This window comes from Dipodomys merriami, unplaced genomic scaffold, assembly GCF_024711535.1.
Source record: "Dipodomys merriami isolate MVZ:Mamm:240054 unplaced genomic scaffold, mDipMer1.0.p SCAF_25, whole genome shotgun sequence".
Taxonomy (NCBI): domain Eukaryota; kingdom Metazoa; phylum Chordata; class Mammalia; order Rodentia; family Heteromyidae; genus Dipodomys; species Dipodomys merriami.
In genome coordinates this window covers 24,239,985-24,262,059 of record NW_027203937.1, presented here as the reverse complement: position 1 = coordinate 24,262,059, position 22,075 = coordinate 24,239,985, and the positions used below count along the sequence as shown (strand labels likewise).

The following is a 22,075-nucleotide window of genomic DNA, read 5'->3' as shown; positions in this document are numbered from 1 at the left end:
GGTGCTGTGGCTCAAGTGGTAGAGTGCTTGCCTTAAGCTGAAGAGCTGAAGGACAGCGCTCAGGCCCAGAGTTCAAGCCCCACGGCCGACAAAAAAAAATCATTTTGATATTACTTCAATATTTAATACAGTGGGAATTCTGTGTAAATCATTGCTTCACTATATAGTTTGAAATAAGGACTAGAAATGAGCAAAGGATGAGGAGGCAGGAAATAAGATTTTTGTTGGAAATGAGATCTTATTTAAATATTCAAAGGACTGTCCTGTAGAAATTGGAAGATTATCTGAGCAGAGTGGTGCCCACTTGTAATCCCAGCTACTTAGACATTAGAAGTATGAGGAGCACAGTCTGAGGCTGACTAGGGCAAAAGTTTGAGACCCTATGTGAAAAACATCTAAAGTAAAAAGGGCTTAAGTAATGGAATAGCACTAGGCCCTGTATTCAAGCCCCGTATTGCAGTCAATCAGTATTTTATTTTTGTCCAAAACGGGACTCAGATTCCTTATCTGACACTAGCTTATGCTCATTGGCTGGTGCTCCGATGACCTGAACCACGCCTCTAGCACCTAAAAATTATTTTGTTTTTCAAAAATTTTTCTTTTTGCTGGGCACCAGTGGCTCAAGCCTGTAATCCTAGCTCTACTCAGTAGGCTGAGATTTGAGGACTGTGGTTCAAAGCCAGCCTGGGCAGGAAAGTCTGTGAGACTCTTTATCTCCAATTAGTCACAGAAAAAGCCAGAAATAGAGTTGTGGTTCAAGTGGTAGAGTGCTAGGCTTGAGCAAAAGGAGATTAGGGAAAGCACTTAGGCCCAGAGTTCAAGCCCAAGGACCAGCAAAAAAAGAAAAAGAAAAAGTATAAAAACAAAAAAAGCTATAGGACAGCACCCAGATCTCCATCCGCAGTACTGGTATACATACACACACACATTTTTTTTTCTTTTATGGATTATGCTTCTGGAGTTATTTCTTTAAAATTTATTGTGTAATTAAAGATTACAAAGTTTTTGGTTTTTCTTTTTGGTTCCGGTTGTGGGGCCTGAACTCTGGGCCTGGGCGCTGTCCCTCAGCTCTTCAGCTCAAGGCTAGCGCTCTACCACTTGAGCCACAGCGCCACTTCTGGCTTTTTTCTTTTTGCTTATGTGGTGCTGAGGAATGGACCCCAGGGCCTCAGTCAAGCGCTCTACCGCTGAGCCACCTTCCCAACCCCTACAAAGTTTTTTGTTTTTGTTTTTGTCAGTCATGGGCTTGAACTCAGGGCTTAAGCACTTTACCTGAGCTCTTTTGCTCAAGGCTAGTGCTCTACCACTTTGAGCCACAGTACCTCTTCCAGTTTTCAGGTGGGTTCATTGGAGATAAGAGTGACATGAACTTTTCTGCCCAGGCTCAGCTTCCTGAGTAGCTAGGATTATAGGCCTGAGCCACCAGTGCCTGGCTTATAAAAGTATTTTTTAAAACAAGTTTTATATATTTATGTTGAAATTGTTTTGGGAAGGGAGAGTAATAGAGGAGGTAAGCTTGACTGGAATATATTGTAAACATGTGGAAAGAAATTCCTGTGTAACTAATGTAGGCAAATAAAAATGCTAAAAAAATGTTTATAGGTTTAGGTTTTATAGTAGGGGGGCTATTTTTAGTTGGCATGTTATTTAAGTTGAATATTGAAGTTCATTCTTTTATGCAAATAGCTATCCAGTTGTTTTAGCACCATTAATTGAAAAGATTCTTTCCCTATTGAATGATCACAGCATTTTTGTTGTTTTTAGAGTTCTTTATAAATATTATATATATATATATATATATAATATATATTGTTGTTGTTTGGTGTGGTTGTGGGGCTTAAACTTGGAAATATCTCATCTTTGTACTTGGGTCTTCCCTACTATATCTTCTTTGATGTAACATCTCTTCAGATATTTGCGCAAAGTTTTCATATGTGTTCCCTACTTTTCTTGTAAATTTTTTCTGACTAAATCTTCTTTCTATATAATTGTGTCCAGACTATCAATTTGAAAGAGCTTGATCTACTTTGATCTACTTGGCTTTTCCGGTTAAGCCATGTACAGGGTAGTAGATATTATTTTGTTGTTGAGAAATGTCTCCCTCAGGCATTCTGTCATTCAGTCATCCTGCTTCCATTTAATATGGAGTACAAACAGGAGATGCTTCTACACCTGACTGGATCCTCCCCCACTTACTCTGTGGGCATGAAGAAGAATCTGGTTCTAGAACAGTTTTTCCATATTGTGGTTTGTTCTTCAGTGTTTAACATCATCATCTCAGTATTCTCAAATGCAGCCAGTACTGCTCATAAAGATAATAATAAAAATATATGTAAACTTGAGAAGTAAGTTTAAACATTTAGAATTAATACATAAAATCAAAGAAGAATCAGAAAATGTTTGTTTGCTTTTTGTAGGGTACATCTGTAACCTCCTCAAAAGTTGTTACCCAACAATAACTTATTTATGTGTTCAGTATTTTAAAAACCAAATTATTAGAATGCTTTCTACTTTTTCAGTGGTATTAGACTTTGAATTCATGGTCTGGTTCTTGATAGCTCTACTACTTGAGCCACACACCTGTTTTTGTTTTTTTATTTTGAAATAGTCACTCTTTTCCTCAAACTCACAATTCTCCTGTCTTAGCCTCTACAATTACATGGGCAAGATAATGAGCACATTTCTTATCAAGCATTGTAGCCTCCTCCTTTGTTTCCCCTTCCCATCCCTCCCTAACCCCCCCACCCCCCAAAGTTGTAAAGTTCATTTTCGACATAAGGACTTGTACATCTCATTGTTGCAGTGGGTCCACCTGTATCCCTATTTAAACAATTTGTTTTTTCCCTTCCTCTCCACAAATTATACCAACATCAAATACAGTGAAAGCAAGGGTTATACCATGCGGGAGGGACAACAAAGCAACAATGAAATAATCTTATAAATATGTTAGAAAGAATCGCCTGAAAGAAAAAAACATTTGAATACATATCTTAGGGTTCATTTCCCTAACATCAACTTATCTGACCTTTTCTGCTTGACTTAGACATACACTAGTTATTGCAAGTAAGGGAAACCATGGGACCTATGTTTCTTTGGGCCTGTCTTACTTCACTTAATAGAATTTTTTCCAAGTCTTTCCATTTCCTAACAAATGGGGCAATGTTCTCCTGTCTTAGCCTCTTAAGTGCTGGGATTATAGGCATGTACCACTACATCAACTTCTTTGTACATTTTATTTATGGTGAAACATTATTTTACTATTTTGATTTTTTTAATTTTTTAAAAAAGATTTTAAGATGCCTTTTTGATTTTTGTCTTTTCTAACTTTTGTGGGTTCCATTTTCAAATAACATTTAGTGTAACAGAAAGCCTCACAGCCCATTAATCATATTTTGATTTGTATGTAGAAGTGTTCTTAAGTATTTCAAATTCAGCTTTAAGTTATTAAAATACTATATATCATTATGAAATTAGGTATGTGCTTCTGGGAAACTTTTGAAAGTTATGCTTCTTCCAAATAAACCCTTTTCATCTCTTAAATTGGAAATAAATAAAACAAACTAGTATGTATGTATGAATATATAAATGTACTTTCTTATCTCTCTGGCATTGCTAATGATTGTACCCAGAAGGATAGCAAAAAGCAGGGGCTGGGGATATGGGGATAGTGGTAGAGTATTTGCTTAGCATATTAGATAGAAGTGTAGGGTTTAATGTTGAGTACTGCTCCTCCAATGAAAGTAAAAAGCAACTTTGATCCAACATATATTTTCTTCCCCTAGTTGATACAAATATTTGAATATTCCTAAAGTTCAACAACTATAAGTTGATCCATCTTATAATAGTGATATATATATATATATATATATATGTGGTTTTTAGCCCAGGGAATACTTAGCAATATCTGGAGACATTCTTGGTTGTAATAACACAGTGTTGGTGGTGGTTTCTAAGAGCTACTGACATCTAGGGAGTAAAGGCTAGGGGGTGCTGCTAAACATAGTGCGAAGTATAAGACCTTATTTTTCACCTAACATATAAGAAAGAATTACCCAGCTCAAAATGTCAGTAATACCAATGTTGAGAAACTTTACCTAGATAATGTAAGGCCTCAGGTGGGCCATCTTAAAAAAATGTGTATTTAACCCATCACAGTATTTATAACCCAAAACTGAAACTTAGTGCTAATAGTGCCATTTTATTTGTCATTTAAGATTATTATTGAGTCCATAGAACAACTCTTAAAATTCAGCTTGAGATACTGTTTTTACTTTCTTTTTGAAGCACAGAGAGCAATTTATTTCCACTGTGTGATAGGTAGCTAGAGTTTAGATTTCATTTCCTCCTCCTATTTGTCAGGTTACAAGATAGGGATTGCCTACGACTTCAGTATTATTTTGGAGGAATGCTTTTTTTTTATTAGTATAAATTAGGTGTACAGTTTTGGGGGCTTATTAGTATCTTTCTATACATATATTACAATGGATCCCAATCTCACTTTCTTATTCCATTTCCCTTTCTTAAAATAAATTTCGGCAAGTTTCATTGTTCTATTTTCATTCTTTGTTTCTTTTTTTTTTTTTTTGTCGGTCGTGGGGCTTGAACTCTGGGCCTGGGCGCTGTCCCTCAGCTCTTCAGCTCAAGGCGAGCGCTCTACCACTTGAGCTATAGCGCCACTTCCGGTTTTCTGGTGGTTTATTGGAGATAGGAGTCTCATGGTCTTTCCTGCCCGGGCTGGCTTTGAACCGCGATCCTCAGATCTCAGCCTCCTGAGTAGCTAGGATTATAGGCGTGAGCCACCAGCGCCCGGCTGTTCTATTTTCTTTCATACATTCAAACAAACAACTTGACCATATTAATTGTTATCTACCCACCAGAGGAATTCTGTTTCCTTTTAATTTTAGGTAATGTTTGTATATCACCTCACTCAAATACTTATTTTGAAGTAAATATTAGTATAAGGATATTTAGATGTCTTAGTAACTTAAAACTGATTAATTTTCATTTTATTAACAGGGCCAGGAGAAGGTCTGGGAAAAATAATCCAGAGATTTCCACAGAAGGACTGGGATGATACACCTTTTCCACAGGGAATTGAATTGGTAAATGAGTATTATATTTTGATGATGATATTTTTCTTTCTAAAATATTGTATTTCTGTTTGCATTACCTTATGTTTCCTGTTAAATAATTTGATGATATTCCTGAAACATACTCCTAGAAATAATTTGTTCCTCTCTTATACCACTAAATCTGTTGATTCTGGAGTACCTGTTCTGTACTCTTATTTTTCCCACTGAAGGTAAAATTCGTATTTATTTACTCAGAAGCATTAAAAACTCTGATTATTTAGTAAAAATCTTAGCCTAAATAGTTTACATATTACTAAGCAAATATTATATTTTCTCTGAAAATTCCCAGCTTTTTGTATAGCGAAAACAAAGCAATAACACAGACAAGAAACTAAATGTTCATTTAATGGCTACCAGTTATGGTTTGAGCTGGTCTTGAAATCACAAATCTGAATTCTTTCCTTGTTAACTACAGAGTTTGCAAGTTTCCTTTTTTGTTAGTCAGTCCATGGGTATTTAGTGATTGGATGTAGTTTATAATTGCCTGGCCATTCTGTTTATCTTAATACCATGGCAGACTCACGGAGGGTGGTAAAAAAGAGGACTAGAAAGATGGTCACTAAAGATTTCCAAATATGACTTTAGAGTTTGGTTCTTTAAACATCATAGAGAAAGAGAAAGAAGTGACAAAGAGGAATGTGTGTTGGCTATGTATGAGTGAGGGAGAAATGGGAGAGAAAGAGACAGAGACAGAGAGGGAAGGAAGAGGGAAAGGGGACATTTTTATATCATGTTTAGGTTAAGATATGTGTATGAACAGTTTTCTTCCAAATAGTTCTTATTGAGAAAATCGTATGGCATAATATGACAGTTAAAGAGTGCAGACTCTGAGGATGTACACAGTGGCTCACGTCCATAATCCTAGCTACTTGGAAAATAGAGATTAGGGGGATCATGGCTCAAGGCTAGCCTAGGCAACAATTTTATGAGACCCTCATCTCAATGAGTAAAAGCTGGTTGTGGTGGTATGTACCTATTATTTCAGTTATACAAAAATAGAATTGAGGTTCAGACTTCTTATCTAGGCAAAAGGGCAACATTACTTGGGAAATAACCAGAGCAGAAAAGTGCTGGGAATGTGGCTCAAGTGGTAGAAGCTCTGAGTTCAAAGTTGAGTACTGGGAAAAAAAATTCAAGCTCTGAAGTAGGCTGCCTGGGATGAAATCCTAGGCAGCCATATGATATGACTTTTGACAAGTTACTTAATGTATTTGCTCATCAGAACCTTTATCCATAAAGTACTAATCTCACAGAGTATTATACATATAAAATGTGAAAAGATGCCCCTAAAACACATAATACCATACCTTCTATAAAACAAGTGTTCTATAAATGAGGTAGACAGTTATTTATTATCACTGTTGTTGTTGAAGTATCTCAGTATCTCTCAGTATCTCACTCAGAGGAAGAATTATTTATTCTCTTGTTAGCATGTATCAGAAATGTCTGTTGGGAATAAAATGTTGAAAATTGTACATTTCTTCATCCTCATTGATGACTCATTGTACTTTACTAGGATGAAAGATACATTGCTGAGTACTTAGTTTTATTTCTTATATTGCAACCACCTAAAAAGGGTTGTGAGTTCATAGGCTCACAGAGAGGGTAAATCTTGAATTTTGGCATTAAAAAAGGAGGACTATAAGGATCTAAAGGAAGTGGCTGTTTAGAGAGACCCTTGCATTCCTTTCTGTTCTCCCTCACATGCCTTCACATACAAGTAATTGGCCTTACCATAAAAGGTTACTGTAAAAGCTTTGAAACTCTGATAGTACATCCTTTTTAGTGATGACTGAAAGTGGAAAATTGGGTACTAGTGAACTGATTCCACTTTTCTGTAAGTTTCTACTTCCCACATTGAATTGTGGAGGTTTAGAAATGGTATCAGTTTGACAGTATGAAAAGTGATTCACTTTCATAGCTTTCTAGAACAGCAAACATTATGGAAGCAAAGTGAGATCATGGATTCATCATAGCTGAATTAAAAAGGATACTTTTTATGTTTTGAAGACCAAGGGAATAGATGCTTCTGATATTTTTCAATAGCAAGGAAGAAATAAACATTGATTTTACTACTTAGAAAAAAATATATTTTTCTCTATGTGATAAAACTCTATGTTCAACTGCTGTTAGTGCCTGTACAGGTGGAGTTAATGTCCTTCTGGGTTAGTGAAATGGGGGTGTCAGAGGTAGACAGACTTTTTTTACTTAAGGCTTTCTTAGATGATATCATGACAGGTTTTTAGCATACTATTTCAAAGTTTTACGGGGTATATTAATACTTAAAGAATATTTGAGATGTTAGATTATGTTGTAAATTTTTTAACTTTTTTTCCTAATTGCTAATAGTTCTGATTCTTTAGTATATATTATGCTTCATCAAACACAAAATAAATTTATTATATATCAAAGTTCATTACAACAGAATAAATTACTGCTAATGTTTGTGGCCTCAAAATTATTTATTGCTTTTCTTTTTTGTGTGTGTGTGTGGTTTTTTTTTGGGTCCGGTTGTGGGGCCTGAACTCTGGGCCTGGGCATTGTCCCTCAGCTCTTCAGTTCAAGGCTAGTGCTCTACCACTTGAGCCACAGCGCCACTTCCAGCTTTTTTCTTTTTTGTTTATGTGGTGCTGAGGAATCGAACCCAGGGCCTCAGGCATGCAAGGCAAGCGCTCTACCACTGAGCCACCTTCCCAGCCCCTATTTATTGCCTTTCATGTATTAGGGATTTGTTATTATTCTGCATATAAACAGCAATAATTTAGATAACTGTGGTATCCTCCTATTGTGTCAAAACCAAAGACAGATATAATCAAATGTGACTCTAATTTGGCCCAGTCCCTATTGTGCAGTAGTGACTTTTTTTGTGTATACAGGCAAAGTCATTTTCTTTCCAATATAGAATTACGCGGGCTGGGAAGGTGGCTCAGTGGTAGAGTGCTTGCTTTGCATGCATGAGGCCCTGGGTTCGATTCCTCAGTACCACATAAGCAGAAAAAAAAAGTCAGAAGTGGCATTGTGGCTCAAGTGGTAGAGCGCTAGTCTTGAGCTGAAGAGCTGAGGGATAGCACCCAGGCCCAGAATTCAGGCCCCATGACCGACAAAAAAAAAAAAAAAAAAAAAGACAGAATTACTTTTAGTGTATAACATTAAAGTAATTAATACCTAAACAGTTGTATAGCATGGATAGACTATCATTATTTACATGATAGTAACTTAATAATTGGTAATCATGCATTAATTTACAAGTAAATAAACTGAGGCTTAGCAAATTTAAATAATTTTACCACGTCTGACAGCCAGGATGCAACAGAGCTAGTATTCAAACCCAGGTCTTTAACTCCTAGTTTCAGTCAGGATGTGAGAGTATTCTAGAAATGACATTTTAAGCTATGTTAGCATTTATATTTTAGTATAAATACAGGATCTGAAAATAGAATTCTGTAATTTGGAAGAACTGAGGTTAAAAAAATGTTGAAAGAATGCTGTTTATATTAAGTCAGCTTTACATGACTATAATGAAATACTTGACACCGGCTACTTCACAAGAAGAAGGTTTATTTAGCTCATATGTTTGTAATATTGTGGCATATAGTACAGGTTCTGTGGCATAGAAAAATGGAAATTGGCTGCATAATCTGGCAACACAGATAGCAGGGGTGAGAATGTATGCAGAAGCAAGCAGGTGATAACAGCTTATACAAGGGTCATAAAAAATGGGATATTCCAGAATTGTTCCTTTTATAACAGCCCTCAGGAGAACTACCAAGGAGAGTCCTACATGCCTCTAGTGAACAATGATCTCCCACTTCCCAGTCCAAGTTTTCTTGGCAACAAACTTTTGGGGGGATACCTACATTATATCCAAATCATAGCACTGTATTATTGAATGGAGACCAACTTTTGTATTTAGAAACAAATAGAGGTTCAGAGCATACTATATCGAAATTACTTTCTGTTGCCATCTCTTCTTCTCAGGTACCACCTATTTGATATAGATATTTTCTAAATGAAAGACAGATTGGTCAAATCATTCTGATTGGTTAAATCAACATGATTAAAGTTTAATTTGAAAATTAAACTGTACAACTTGTAGAAAATAACTTTAAGCATTCATGCACTAATAAATTGAATCTCAAATGTAATTTAGAGGATACTGAATTCCTTACATTTTTACATAAAGAAGTTATATTCTTTTTCTTTTATTTAGAAATGGTGAACTTTAATTTGGAATGATTTTAAAAATAAAAATATGAAAATAAGTGAAACCAAACATAATGACTGCTTTTCTAGTTCTGGGATATTTTTGTCATTTTCTTGTGCTTTTTAGGCATACACAGAAACCACAGACAGTCATATAAATAAAATTGAAAGTTAATTTTAGTAATAGTATTTCAAAGAAAATTAAAGAATTGTTTTCCAGATGTATTCTATAGTTAACAATCTATTCATGATTATGAGAAAAAATGTTTTTATTCACTCAGTGTTGAACATCAACAATAGTATTTCTTTGGCACCAGTTCCTTTTTAAGGTACCCTGTCTCAAAAGTGAATCTTTTTATACTATAATTCAGAATGCCTTCACTGAGTCATTTATAGTCTAACTAATTTTCTTAGAAGACCAAAGTAACGTGATCATCTTGTGGCATGAAAAAGAATAAACAGTCAGAATTTCTGAATTTGAAGTTCTTAAGAAATTAGTTAAATTATATTCTACTGATTTGTCTTTTAGTATTGGAAGAAGAGGGAAAAAAAGCCATATTTAATGTTCTGCAGATAGATGTAACTAAGAAGTGTCTTGAATATGGGATGCTATTTGAGAGCAGAGAAGTAACTACAAGTTCCATGTAATGCTTTAATTGTTAAGCTGTTTAGAATATGTTAAATATAATAGATGGGGCAGCAGCTGTGCATCCAACCGAGATAGAAATACTGTTTGGTCTGGGGATTGAGTCAAAAGAACATAAGAGAATTTTCTTAATATGACAGGAGAATGAGAAAGGTAGTAACATTGCATGACAGGATTAGAGTTTATAAAGGTTTTAAAAGTTTGGAGTTATGGGTCCTTTATGTAAGAAGATGAAGTGCAGTAGGTGAGCATGTAAATTCTTGCATGCTTGTATAAAAAGCCATCTGTGCAAATCATTGTTTAAAGTAATGATGGATGAATAATATGCTAGCCAGAGAGATTTGAGGACTACATGAAAATAACTTTAAAAAATTATAAATGATACCTAAGAAAGATACTGTAGATAGCATCTAAAGCCCATGTACTGATGATGTAGGATGCTAGGTTATGAATGTAGTGATAAAGATGAAGGACATGTGAAAGGACTTGATTTTGTTTAGAGTGAGGCTGAAAACATAAGAGTAGTGGGATGAATTAGGAAGACAGACCTTTACAAACATACCAAGGACTACAGAAATTATTTAAGTTGGCTTATATCAGTTATATGAGAAAGATTTTATTGTTACATCTCCATACTCGGTAGCACTGTATTCCAATCTATTTCACCACCTACTCTGTCACATTCCCTAAACCATTTCCTCCAGAAAGGAGGGGAAAAGTCTTGTTTACAACAAAGCAAATGGAATTTGTTAGAAAATGGTGCTGTGGGGGCTGGTAAGGTGGCTCAGTGGTAGAGTGCTTGCCTTGCATGCTCAAGGCCCTGGGTTTGATTCCTCAGCATCACATAAGCAAAAAGAAAAAAGCTGGAAGTAGCGCAGTGGCTCAAGTGGTAGAGCGCTAGCCTTGAGCTGAAGAGCTGAGGGACAGTGCCGAGTTCAGGCCCCATGACCGGACCTCCCCCCCCCCCCCAAAAAAAAAAGAAAATGGTGCTGTGTGTGTGTATGAGCGCGCGCACACACGCGTGTGCGTGTGCGTGTGGGTGTGCATACACTCTATAACTGGTTTTTGAACTTTGGGACTGGGTGCTGTCCTTGAGCTTCTTTTTCACAAGGCTAGCGCTCTACCACTTGAGCCACAGTGCCACTTGCAGCTTTTTCTGAGTAGTTTATTGGAGATAAGAGTCTCACAGACTTTCTTGCCATGTCTGGCTTCAAACCACCATTCTCAGATTTCAGCCCCCTAAGTAGCTAGAATGATTATAGGTGTGAGTCACTGGTGTCCAGTGAAAATGGTACTTTTATCTTCCAGATTGTAGTTTCATTAAAGTAATAAAACCCATAGAGCAGGAAACCCAAGGGTTCTAGAGGAAGCATTACTGTAGGGAGATGATGAAAGGTGTCAGAGGTAGGGCAGATTGGAGGAAGTAGGTTACTGGGTGCTATGTCTTGTTTCTCACCTCTGACAGTTTAATGTATCTAAGTATTTGTATATGTGTATATGTATATGTATAGCTACATATAGACATATACTTTGTTTATAAGATGTAACATCAACTTAGAATATCAGCTTCCTAGATAACATAATTATTTCAAAGCTATGTAAAGTGATATACATTTATATATATATATGTATATATAAATATGTGTGTGTGTGTGTGTGTGTGTGTGTGTGTGTGTGTGTAATATGGGGGGGGGCATTCTGGTCTTGGGCCTTGAACTCAGGGCCTGGCCACTGTCCTTGAGCTTTTATGCTCAAGGCTAGCACTCTACCACTTGAACCACAGCTCTATTTCCAGTTTTTTGATGGGTAATTGGAGATAAAGTCTCAAGGACTGTCTTACCCATGCTGGCTTTGAATTGTGAGCCTCAGGTCTCATCCTTCTGAGTAGCTAGGATTACAGGCATAAACCATCTGCACTCAGCAGAAAGCAATACTTTTTTTGTGTGTGGTTGTGGAGCTTGAACTCAGGACTGCGCACTGTCCCTAAGCCTCTCTCTGTTCAAGGCTAGGGACACTACCACTTTGAACCACAGCTCTACTTCCGGTTTTTGAGTAGCTAATTGGAGAGTTTTACAGGAGGTAAGAGTCTTTCTGCCTGAGCTGGCTTTGAATCATGATCCTTAGATCTCAGCCTTCTGAGCAGCTAATACTACAGGTATTATCTACTGGCTCATACTGGCCAGGTGATACTTTTTTATAGTCCCTCTTTCCCCATTCTTTGTCTAATGAAGCTTTTTGCTGATCTACTCATCCTATTTGATGCATGAAATATGCTAACATTCTTTTGTTTGAGTTTGTATTGTTCTTTGAAGATTGATATAGTTATGGGTATGGATATGGATGCACAGTTATGGATATTACTATGCATGGATACTTTCTTATATTTTGGCCTAATCTAACATACCTTTAAGCAAGCCAGAATAACTTGCAGCTGTGTATTTTTTAAAAAATGAAGTATTTGGTGGCCTCTAGTGGTACTTTTGTGTTTACAAAAAGTCACTGTTATCACCAATATACAAAACTTTTATGATGGGAAAATAACTAAGATGGCAAGATATATAAATACGTGTATTTAGTGAAGAAAAATTTTATTCTTTGGGAGCTAAAATTTATTAATTATGAATTTATCAATGATGCAGCTATCCTATTATGAAAAATTATAACAACATATTAAGACTACCCACTTTCTTTTAAAGAAATGCTTTGGTCAGGGGTGGGGGAGGCGAGTGGAGAAAGGTGAAAATGAGGGAGGGGATAACACTGTTCAAAAAAGAAATATACTCATGACTTTACCTATGTAACTGTAACCCTTCTGTATATCATCTTTACAATAGAATTAAAATTGAAAAAAAGCTTTAGAAATTATACACATACATTCTTTTTATTGGGATATGAAAGACAGGCTCTTGCTATATAGCCCAGACTGGCTTGGAACTTGAACTTTTCCTGCCTTAGCCTTCTGAATTCTGGCATTGCAATATGTACCACCATTCCCAGCTCAGATATAACTTTATGCATTTTTATGTAGGTTGTACTTAATGCTTAGTAATAATTTATTATTGCACTGCACTGAGATGGGAAGATGAAACAAGGAGGTAGTAATAATTTCTGACATCTTCTTACATATAATGAAAGCTAAAAATAGGATTTATATTTTATGTATTAATCATAAAGATAAGTCCTTTATATTTTTTTAAACTTTTTTTTTTTTTTTTTTTGGTGCCAGTCCTGGGGCTTTAACTTAGTTCCTGCACACTGTCCCTGGGCTTTAGTGCTCAGGGATGGAGCTCTAACACTTGAGCCACAGCTCCATTTCTGGCTTTTGGTTGTTTAATTGGAGATAAAAGTCTCATGGACTTTCCTAACTGGCTGGCTTCAAACCCCCATCTTAGATCTTAGCGTCCTGAGTAGCTAGGATTATGGATGTGAGTCAACAACAGTAACAGTACCCAGTCTTTTTAATTCTTTTTTTTTGAATCTGGATTATAATATGGAGATTTAGATATCATTTTAAAACTTGGTAAAATCCATATAAAGTGAATATAAGGAGAAAAATAACACTTTTAGGAAAGTTAAGTGCTGGAATTAATCTCCATTCATTGGAATGAAATTCAGACAAATTTAATAGTTTAACCCCAGTGCCATTTAGCTACTCTTTAGTTGCTAAGCTAAAGAAACCCTAGTTTTTTGACTCTTTGTTAAAACTTTTTAAGAACTAAATTAAAATAATTTGTTCATTGTAATAAGACAAGCTTGTTTAAATTTTTTTCCTGGTACTTAAAAAAATTAAAAAATAAGATAAACCTTAAATTTTAATTTGGAGAATCTAAGTAGCATTAGAAACTCACTAATAAACAAGTATTTTAACATTTAAGTCAGAAGAGTTTAATGATATGAATTCTTGGTACTTAAGTTGTTGAGCTTTTATTTTAATACTGGAGTTTGAGCTCAAGCTTGCTTGACTTGTATGACTTGTGCTCTACTATTTGAACCACACTTCCACTTTAGCTTTTTGCTGATTAATTGGGATGGAGTCTCTCAGATTTTTTTTTCCCCCTTAGCTGGCTTCAAAGTGATCTTCCAGGTCTCAGCTTCCTTAATAGCTAGGATTATAACTCCGAGTCACTGGTGCCTATCTTGCAGCTTTTTTTTTTTCTTTCAAAAATCTATCATATTCACAAGAAGCATCCATATAGTATCTGTGGACTCAGGAATAGCTTTTATTATGATACTCATAGTGCTCTAATGAAGAAGGATTGGTTTTTATGATTAGATTTATAAGTGACAGAGATTTCATTTAGGGTAGTAAGATCTTTTGTATTTCTCTCCAACTTAGTATTCTGTGCTTGGTTTGGAAAGAGGAATAACTTGTTATAAAACTTGAATGAGAAGTGCTATATATTAGTGAATTAATTATGGGCCTTTTCCCTTGCCAGTGATTGCTTTTCCGCATACTTCTGACTGCTAGAGAAATGGAGGAAGAGACACAGAAAGGCTGCCCTGCTCCTAAGTAATGCCTTCAATTAATTCTGCAAACTAGAGTTGTCCTTTCAGCTGGCCTCCCTGCCTCCCTCTGTCCTTCCTCCCTCCCTCCCCTTCCCCCTTTTTTGTTGTTTTGTTTTGAGACAAGGTTTTGCCTTGTAGCTCAGTCTGGCCTTGAACTCACCTAGGTGACCTGAACTTGCTATTCTCTTGTCTCTACCTCCAGAATACTAGGATTTTAGAAATGTGCCACCATACTTGGCTCTATCAACCAGAGATTCTTTTAGACTGACATGGCCTGTTTGAACTTTGTGGAATATATTCAGCTTCATATGAATATTTACTTGAATTAATATTGTTCTGTTTAGGTACAGTCTGTAATTTTACCTCGCAGAACAGCCTCTTGCTTGACAGTAATAACTGAATATACTGACCTCACTCTGTACTAAAAGTAATATCAGAACAAGAGAAAGGGGCAAGGATGGAGTCTAGAAACTAAGAGCACTTGCCTTGAGCTGAAGAGCTGAGGGACAGCACCTAGGCCCAGAGTTCAAGCCCTATGACCGACCGAAAAAAAAAAAAAAAGGTGGCTCATGATCACTTATATAACATTTTTTGGTAGTTTGCTCATTTCCCCAGAATTCTGCTTTTAATTATATATATTATTAAATATATAAAATATATTTCAGATATTTAGCTGTGGTTTAATGCTTGTTCTTTCATTTAACAGGCATTTATTAAGTGCTTACTGTTTGCTAAGCATTAAGGTGGGTACTGATGATACAGCTGTGAACCAGACAAAATCCTTCTTTTTTTTTTTAGAATTTAATTTCTGATGAGAAATTAAATAATATATACTATAATAATTAACATATAGTATGTGAAAAATGCTAAGTAGGGCTGGTGGTTCCTATAATCCTAGCTACTGAGGAGACTGAGATCTGAGGATAGTGATTTTGAAGTCAGCTGGGGCAGAAAGGTTTATGAGACTCTTACCTCCAATTACCAATCAAAAAGTCAGAAATGGAGCTATGGCTCAAGTGGAAGAGCTAATCTTTCTCAAAAAAGCACCCAGGCCCTGAGTTCAAGTCCCATGACCAGCACAAAAAAAAAGGAAAGAAAAGTAGTACTATAAAAAGTAATAAAGCAGTGAGAGGAAGAATGGTTGCCTATTCATTTATAAATAAATGAGGCAACTAGTTTTCTTAGCTATTAGCCATACAGAGCCTTATGGAAAGCACATATTATGAGTTAAATAACCTTTTGCATAATTACATATATTTATGTTATATACATACATATTGTGTGTGTGTATGTATGTGTATATATATATATATATATATATACACACACACACACACACACACACACACACACACACACACTTTTTTTTCTTTTTCTTTCCTTTTTGGTTTTGGGCCTGGGGCTTGAACTCAGAGCTCAGGAGCTAGTACCCCAGAGTTAGTATTTTGCTCATGCTGCCACTCTACTGCTTGAGCCACAGCTCCATTTCCAGCTTTGTGTGTGTGTGTGTGTGTGTAATTAATGGAGATAAGGGTCTCATGGACTTTTCTGCCTGAGCTGGCTTTGAACCACAATTCTCAGATCTCACCTACTGAATAGCCAGGATTACTGACTTGAGCCATTTACTGGTACTTGGCATATTTTTTATATTATTAAGCTGGTTGAAATTTGTTGACCATATCAAATTATTAAAGAAATTGTCATGTTATATGAAGTCTATAAATCATAGAAATCAGTTTCTTAGCTTAAAGTAGCCCTTACACATTTAATTTTTAACTCATTTGTTTATTATACAATACTTTCAAAAATACTCCATATGAGGGCTCGGAAGGTGGCTTAGTGGTAGAGTGCTTGCCTTGCATGCATGAGATCCTGGGTTCCATTTCTCAGCCAGAAGTGGCGCTGTGGCTCAAGTGGTAGAGCTCTAGCCTTGAGCTGAAGAGCTGAGGGACAGTGCCCAGGCCCAGAGTTCAGGCCCCATGACTGACAAAAATAAAATATATAATCCATATGAAATCATTTAGTATTTTATAATAGTGAACAATATTCAATACAACTACACACATTTTGACTTTATGATTAAAGCAAGGTAAGTACAAATATAAACATTCTTTGTGTTTCTAAACTAATTTTTTTCCCAGGCTTGACCTTAGGGCCTGGACCCTGTCCCTGAGCTTCTTTTGCTCAAGTTTAGCCACTGTACCACTGGAGCCATGGTACCACGTCCAGCTTTTTCTATGTAGGTGGTACTGAGGAATCGAACCCAGGGTTTCATGCATGCTAGGCAAGCATTCTACCACTAAACCACATTCCCAGTCCTCTAAACTATTTTTTTTCTCTCATATATGTATATATATTGTTAGGTTTTTAAAAAGAGGTAGGCGAGTAAGAACAGCACCAGCACGCACGTGGTATTCAGGTAAGGTGTAGGTTTATTCAGTAGACCTGCTGGGACCAGGCAAGGGTGGCACTCCACGTGGCTGGGAAAGGCCTGGGAATGAGAGAGAGCTGGGAAAGAGAGGAAAGAGCTAGAAAAGAGCAGAGAGAGGGGTAAGAACAGTAGCACTCATGTGGTATTCAGGTAAGGGGTAGGTTTATTCAGTAGACCTGATGGGACCAGGCAAGGTTGGCACTCTACGTGGCTGGGAAAGGCCTGGGAAAGAGAAAGAGCTGGGAAAGAGGAAAGAGAGAGGGAGCAGAGAGAGCTGGAAAGGAACAGAGAGAGCTAGAATAGAACAGAGAGAGCCTGGGCCTGTGCTAGGCCTTATCTAGGGTATGGGCGGGGAAAGGTGTGGCCACATCAAATTCAGATGTGACCTCAGCGGATGCAGATGTGACCTCTTCCAGGTGTCCCAGTTGCCTAGGTAACACAGGTACTGGGTGGAGACTTTGCTGCGAGGAGGGTGGAGTCTGCTTGCCATCCAGGGGCGGACCTTACATATATATTATTGTCAAGTGATGTACAGAGGGGTTTCAGTTACATAAGGTAATGAATATATTTCTTGTCAACCTTATACTCAATTTTCTCCTACTTTTCTCCAAACCCCTCTCCCCTTACTGTATTTGATTTTGGTACCCTGGTATTATATATATGTTTATTTGAATTAGGGAAGGGAAGGGGAAAAACAGAATGGTGAGACAAAGGACAAAGGGGGAACCAGTGCAACATTGATATACACAAGACAATATGTTGGAAATGATCCATCATGATCTAAACTAATTCTTTAACTGATAAATTGCTTGATTGGTCTAAGCTTTTCAACCTGGGACTTTGTTTATGGCTGTACTGGGATTTGAACTTAGGGCCTCATGCTTGCTAAGCATGAGCTTTGCTATTTGAACCATAAGGTCTTGTTTTTCTGGGGTTGCCTTGGACCACAATCCTCTTACTTAAATATACTGTGTACCACCATACCTTTTGTTTTTTTGTTTGTTTTTGGTCAAGATGAGATCTTGCTAACATTTTGCCCCCAGGTAGCCTCAAACCATTCTTATCCTGATCTCCCAGAGTCTACCTCCTGAGCAGCTCAACTTTGGAGTCTTAGGTGAAAAGTGATCCTTTTCACTCTAGTATTTTCCCCTTGTTCATATACAAAATAAAGCATTTGGGGGATTTATCCTTTTGATAAAATTTATGGATATAATCACTTTTTTTTTTTTTGTCAGCCTTGGGGCTTGAACCGGAGTTCAAGCTTGGGCGCTGTCCCTGTGCTCTTCAGTTCAAGGCTAGCACTCTACCACTTGAGCCACACTGCCACTTCCGGTTTTCTTGTGGTTTACTGGAGATAAGTCTCTTGGATTTTCCTGCTGGGGCTGGCTTTGAACTGTGATCCTCAGATCTCAGCCTCCTGAGTAGCTAGTATTACAGGCGTGAGCCACTGGCGCCCAGCTATAATCACATTTTTGTAATTACTTTTTAGAATAAATATTTAATATATAAAATGTAGAAATAAAAGGCAAAGTTAATTTGGCCTTTGAGACCTAGTTACTCTTTCCCTTTCCTTTCTTTCATTTTCTTTGCCTGATAAATATTTGTATAAAAAGGCCATAAGTTATGATGCAGCTAAGGGTCACTGAAAGGAGACTGCCACATGGTTCAGGCAGAAAGGAGTTCATTGGGAGAGTGAACTGCTGGCCTGAACAAGATGGAGGTGTGCAGATAGAGAAGAGAAGAGGAAGAGAAGAAGAGGGGGAGAGAGGAGTAAAAGGAGAATATAAGATGGGAGATCATATAGGGAAAGACAGGGAGTTATGACCACAGAAAACGCAGAAGTGATCTCAGAGCCTGGGAACCTCTCACTGTCCCAAAGAGGTAAGACTGGGGTGGTTCAGGAAGTGACCTCAGCAGATGAGGAGGTAAGCTCAGAGTCTGGGATCCTTTGCTGACTCACAGTCAGATGATTGACAGATGATTACTGAGTTCAGGCAGGTGATTTCTGGTAAGGGTAAGTGCTGTCTTTCAGGAAGAGTAAGTGGAGGGGGGCTGTTCTTCTAACAGCAGCCTAAGATTATTGATAGATAATCCGCTAAAAGTTGTTCTATTAAAGAGTGTGGACAGCCATGCATAAACTATTACAGTAGAACTTTTCTGTAATCCTGTGTTTTAAAAAAATCTTCACTGGTAATGATGAAAATATGCTAGAATCTTAGGGTTTGATAGCACCTTAAAGAATTCTAGTCAAATTCTAACCTCCTTTTTGACAACTGAGTCCATTTGTATATAATACTCTTTTGTAAGCTGGTCCTGATCATCTAGCTTTAGTCAATGTTAAATATTTCCTACAACAAATTGAACTTCAGTGTTTTCTTACATTCTAATTAGTGTGTTGGGTTCTGGGAATACAGAGGTGTTTTCCTCATAGAATCATCCTACTAGTATCTTTATAGTGATAGTGGGTCATCTCTAGTACATACTATATTCAAAAGTCTTTTTTCTATGAATTTGAACATTTGCCTGACCTATATAGAAAGTCCACTTGTGTTACTATTCTTGAAAACACTGAGATATTTTTCCAAATACATATTTTGACTGTGTCAAGCTGCATATTCAGATCTCTTCTTCCCCCAAAACTTTATGACAATATGTGTTTATACATGTGTCATTGAATTGTAAATATAGAACTCTTTTTTTTGTTTTTGTTTTGGTCAGTTGTGGGGCTTGAACTCTGGGCCTGGGCGCTGTCCCTGTGCTCTTCAGCTCAAGGTGAGCACTCTACCACTTGAGCCACAGCGCCACTGCCAGAACTCTTAACGTAATAAAGTTGAAATGTCTTTCTTCCTTTCTTTTCTTTTTTTGGGGTGGTAATGGTGTTTGAATCTTAGGACCTCTCATTTGCTTGGCCCTTCCTTCCTTCCTTCCTTCCTTCCTTCCTTCCTTCCTTCCTTCCTTCCTTCCTTCCTTCCTTCCTTCCTTCCTTCCGTCCTTCCTTCCTTCCTTCCTTCCTTCCTTCCTTCCTTCCTTTTTTTTCCTGAACCCAAACTGTATTACAAACAACACTTCTGTATTTAAAAAGAGAATTGTTACAGCCTTAAAAAAACAATCAGATATTGTAAGGTAAATTAAATATAATAAGTTTAATTAGGTAGCCAATAAGAGAACACCACCAGATATTCAGGCAGGAATCCTGCCATGCATGGTGGAGAGGCTTGGCCAAAAGGGGCAGGTTGAGGTCTGACCTGGATTTAAGTAGGGAAGGGGCAGTAGGTGCAATAAGATGAAGGAAGGTATGGTCACACTGGATGTGGATGTGACCTCAGGGCCTGGGACCCTCCCCTGGTCCTATGGGAAGCTAGACTGGGTGGCCCAAGATGTGACCTTCAGGTATGCCAGTTACCTAGGTGACCCAGGTACTGGGTGGAGACTTAGCCTAAAGGAGGGAGGAGTCTGCCTCACCTTCCCAAGCCCAGGGTTCAAGACCCACAACTGACCCAAAACAAACAAACAAAAAACCCCACAACAACAAAAAACAAAACACCTCATGCTTTGGCCTGGAAGTTGGCTCTTGTTAAGGAAAAGTGGAACTGCTTTGGGATAAGGAAGGAGTTTTGAAATACAACATTTTGTCTTAAACTGGTTTCTTTTCAAGATTGAATTAAGAGATACCTCAGATTGAAGAAATGGCTGAAGGTGAAGATATATTTTGAGATTATTTACTGTTAATCTTATTTCAATGTCACTTTATGTAAATAATTTTATTCTATTCACACTGGCCAAGCATGAGCAGTTTGTGAACCTGAGCTCAACCAGTGGGAGTAGAGTGACGGGCATGCTGTGTTGGGATAAATAGGAGAGCAGCTTGCCTGCTAAGGGTGTGTGCTTGCTTGCCAGACTTGGCTGGTGGTGCACCCTTCTGCAGAAGTACATTTTCTTCTTGCTGAGACAATTCTTTATTTTTGTGTTTGTTATTGTGTCTATCATTGTGACTCCAGTGGTTCTTGGACAGCATATTTATAACAGAGTCTTGGGTACTTTTCTGCCAGTCTGGTTTCAAACTGCCATCCTCCAGTTCTCAACCTCCTCAGTACTTAGGATTGCAGGCATGAACCATTGGCACCTGGCAGTAAAGTTGGATATTTGGGACTCATGCAGGGTGGAATGTAGAATGTTAACATCTTTTTTAAGTACATGATATGAAAAGATAGATTTCTCAGATACTGCCTTAGTGAAGAAGCTAAGCTAGGGATTTGATTCTTTGTAATTTTGGATGTTATACGATGCCAGTGTACTTTAGGATTTTAAGTTCCCTATCTTCAGCCTTTCAAAAGAAAATCCCAGCTCTGGCAAATTTTCTAAGATAATTTCTGGCTAGTTTTTTAAAAAATCTTATTAAACAAGTTATATTCAAGATTAAGCCAGTCAACAATTGCTTGTAGAGCCATGAGTACTTTACTGCTCTGGCAGCCAGTTTTAGAACTGTTAGCTGCAGAGCTTAGTGGTAGAGTGCTTGCCTAGCACATGTGAAGCCCTGGGTTCCATTACTCAGTACCACATTAAAAGAAAAAGCCAGAAATGGCACTGTCGCTCAAGTGGTAGAATGCTAGCTTTGAGCAAAAAAAGCTCAGGGACAGTGTGCCTAGGTCCTGAGTTCAAGCCCCAGGACTAGCAAAAAAACCTCCACAAAAGTGTTAGCTGTAGTGTTGTGAAGAAAACTTGGCCACATATTAATTGATCGAATACTAGATTAACATCTGCAATTTTTTCTGGTTTTGAGATTGAACTCAGGGCATCCTACATGCTAGGCAAGAACTCTGCTGTTTTACCTCTACTGTGTAGCAGGTTTCAAATGCATGTTGTGAAGTATTTTATGATCTTAGATGATCTTAGCTCTTTGGTTTGGGCAGCTATTCTTACCTATGAAGGCAGAAGCTCAGTTTAAGCTATAGTGTTCATGTTGTCAGCTATCAAGCAGGTAAAAGAGCCATTTCTTACAGAAATCAGAAACAACAGTATCAGCCAAAATAGAGCTTAAGGTATATGCTGATAAGTCTTTTTGCTTCACAAGAAAAGAGCAAAAGATAGCACTTTCCATGTCCTGGAATAAAGGTAGCTCAGAAGCCATGTTACCTGAGTGCTGGCCAGTTGTCTAGC

General features: G+C 37.4%; 1 protein-coding gene across 3 annotated transcripts in view; it reads left to right on the top strand.

Moving 5' to 3' along the window:
* The window catches only part of Sbf2 (SET binding factor 2), a 307,904-nt gene that overhangs the window by 53,551 nt on the left and 232,278 nt on the right, over positions 1-22,075 (top strand). For all 3 annotated transcript variants that reach the window (XM_070035292.1, XM_070035290.1, XM_070035293.1), the window contains exon 2: positions 5,017-5,102. In XM_070035292.1, the coding sequence (XP_069891393.1) occupies positions 5,017-5,102 (86 nt within the window). The remainder of the gene's footprint in view (positions 1-5,016; positions 5,103-22,075) is intronic.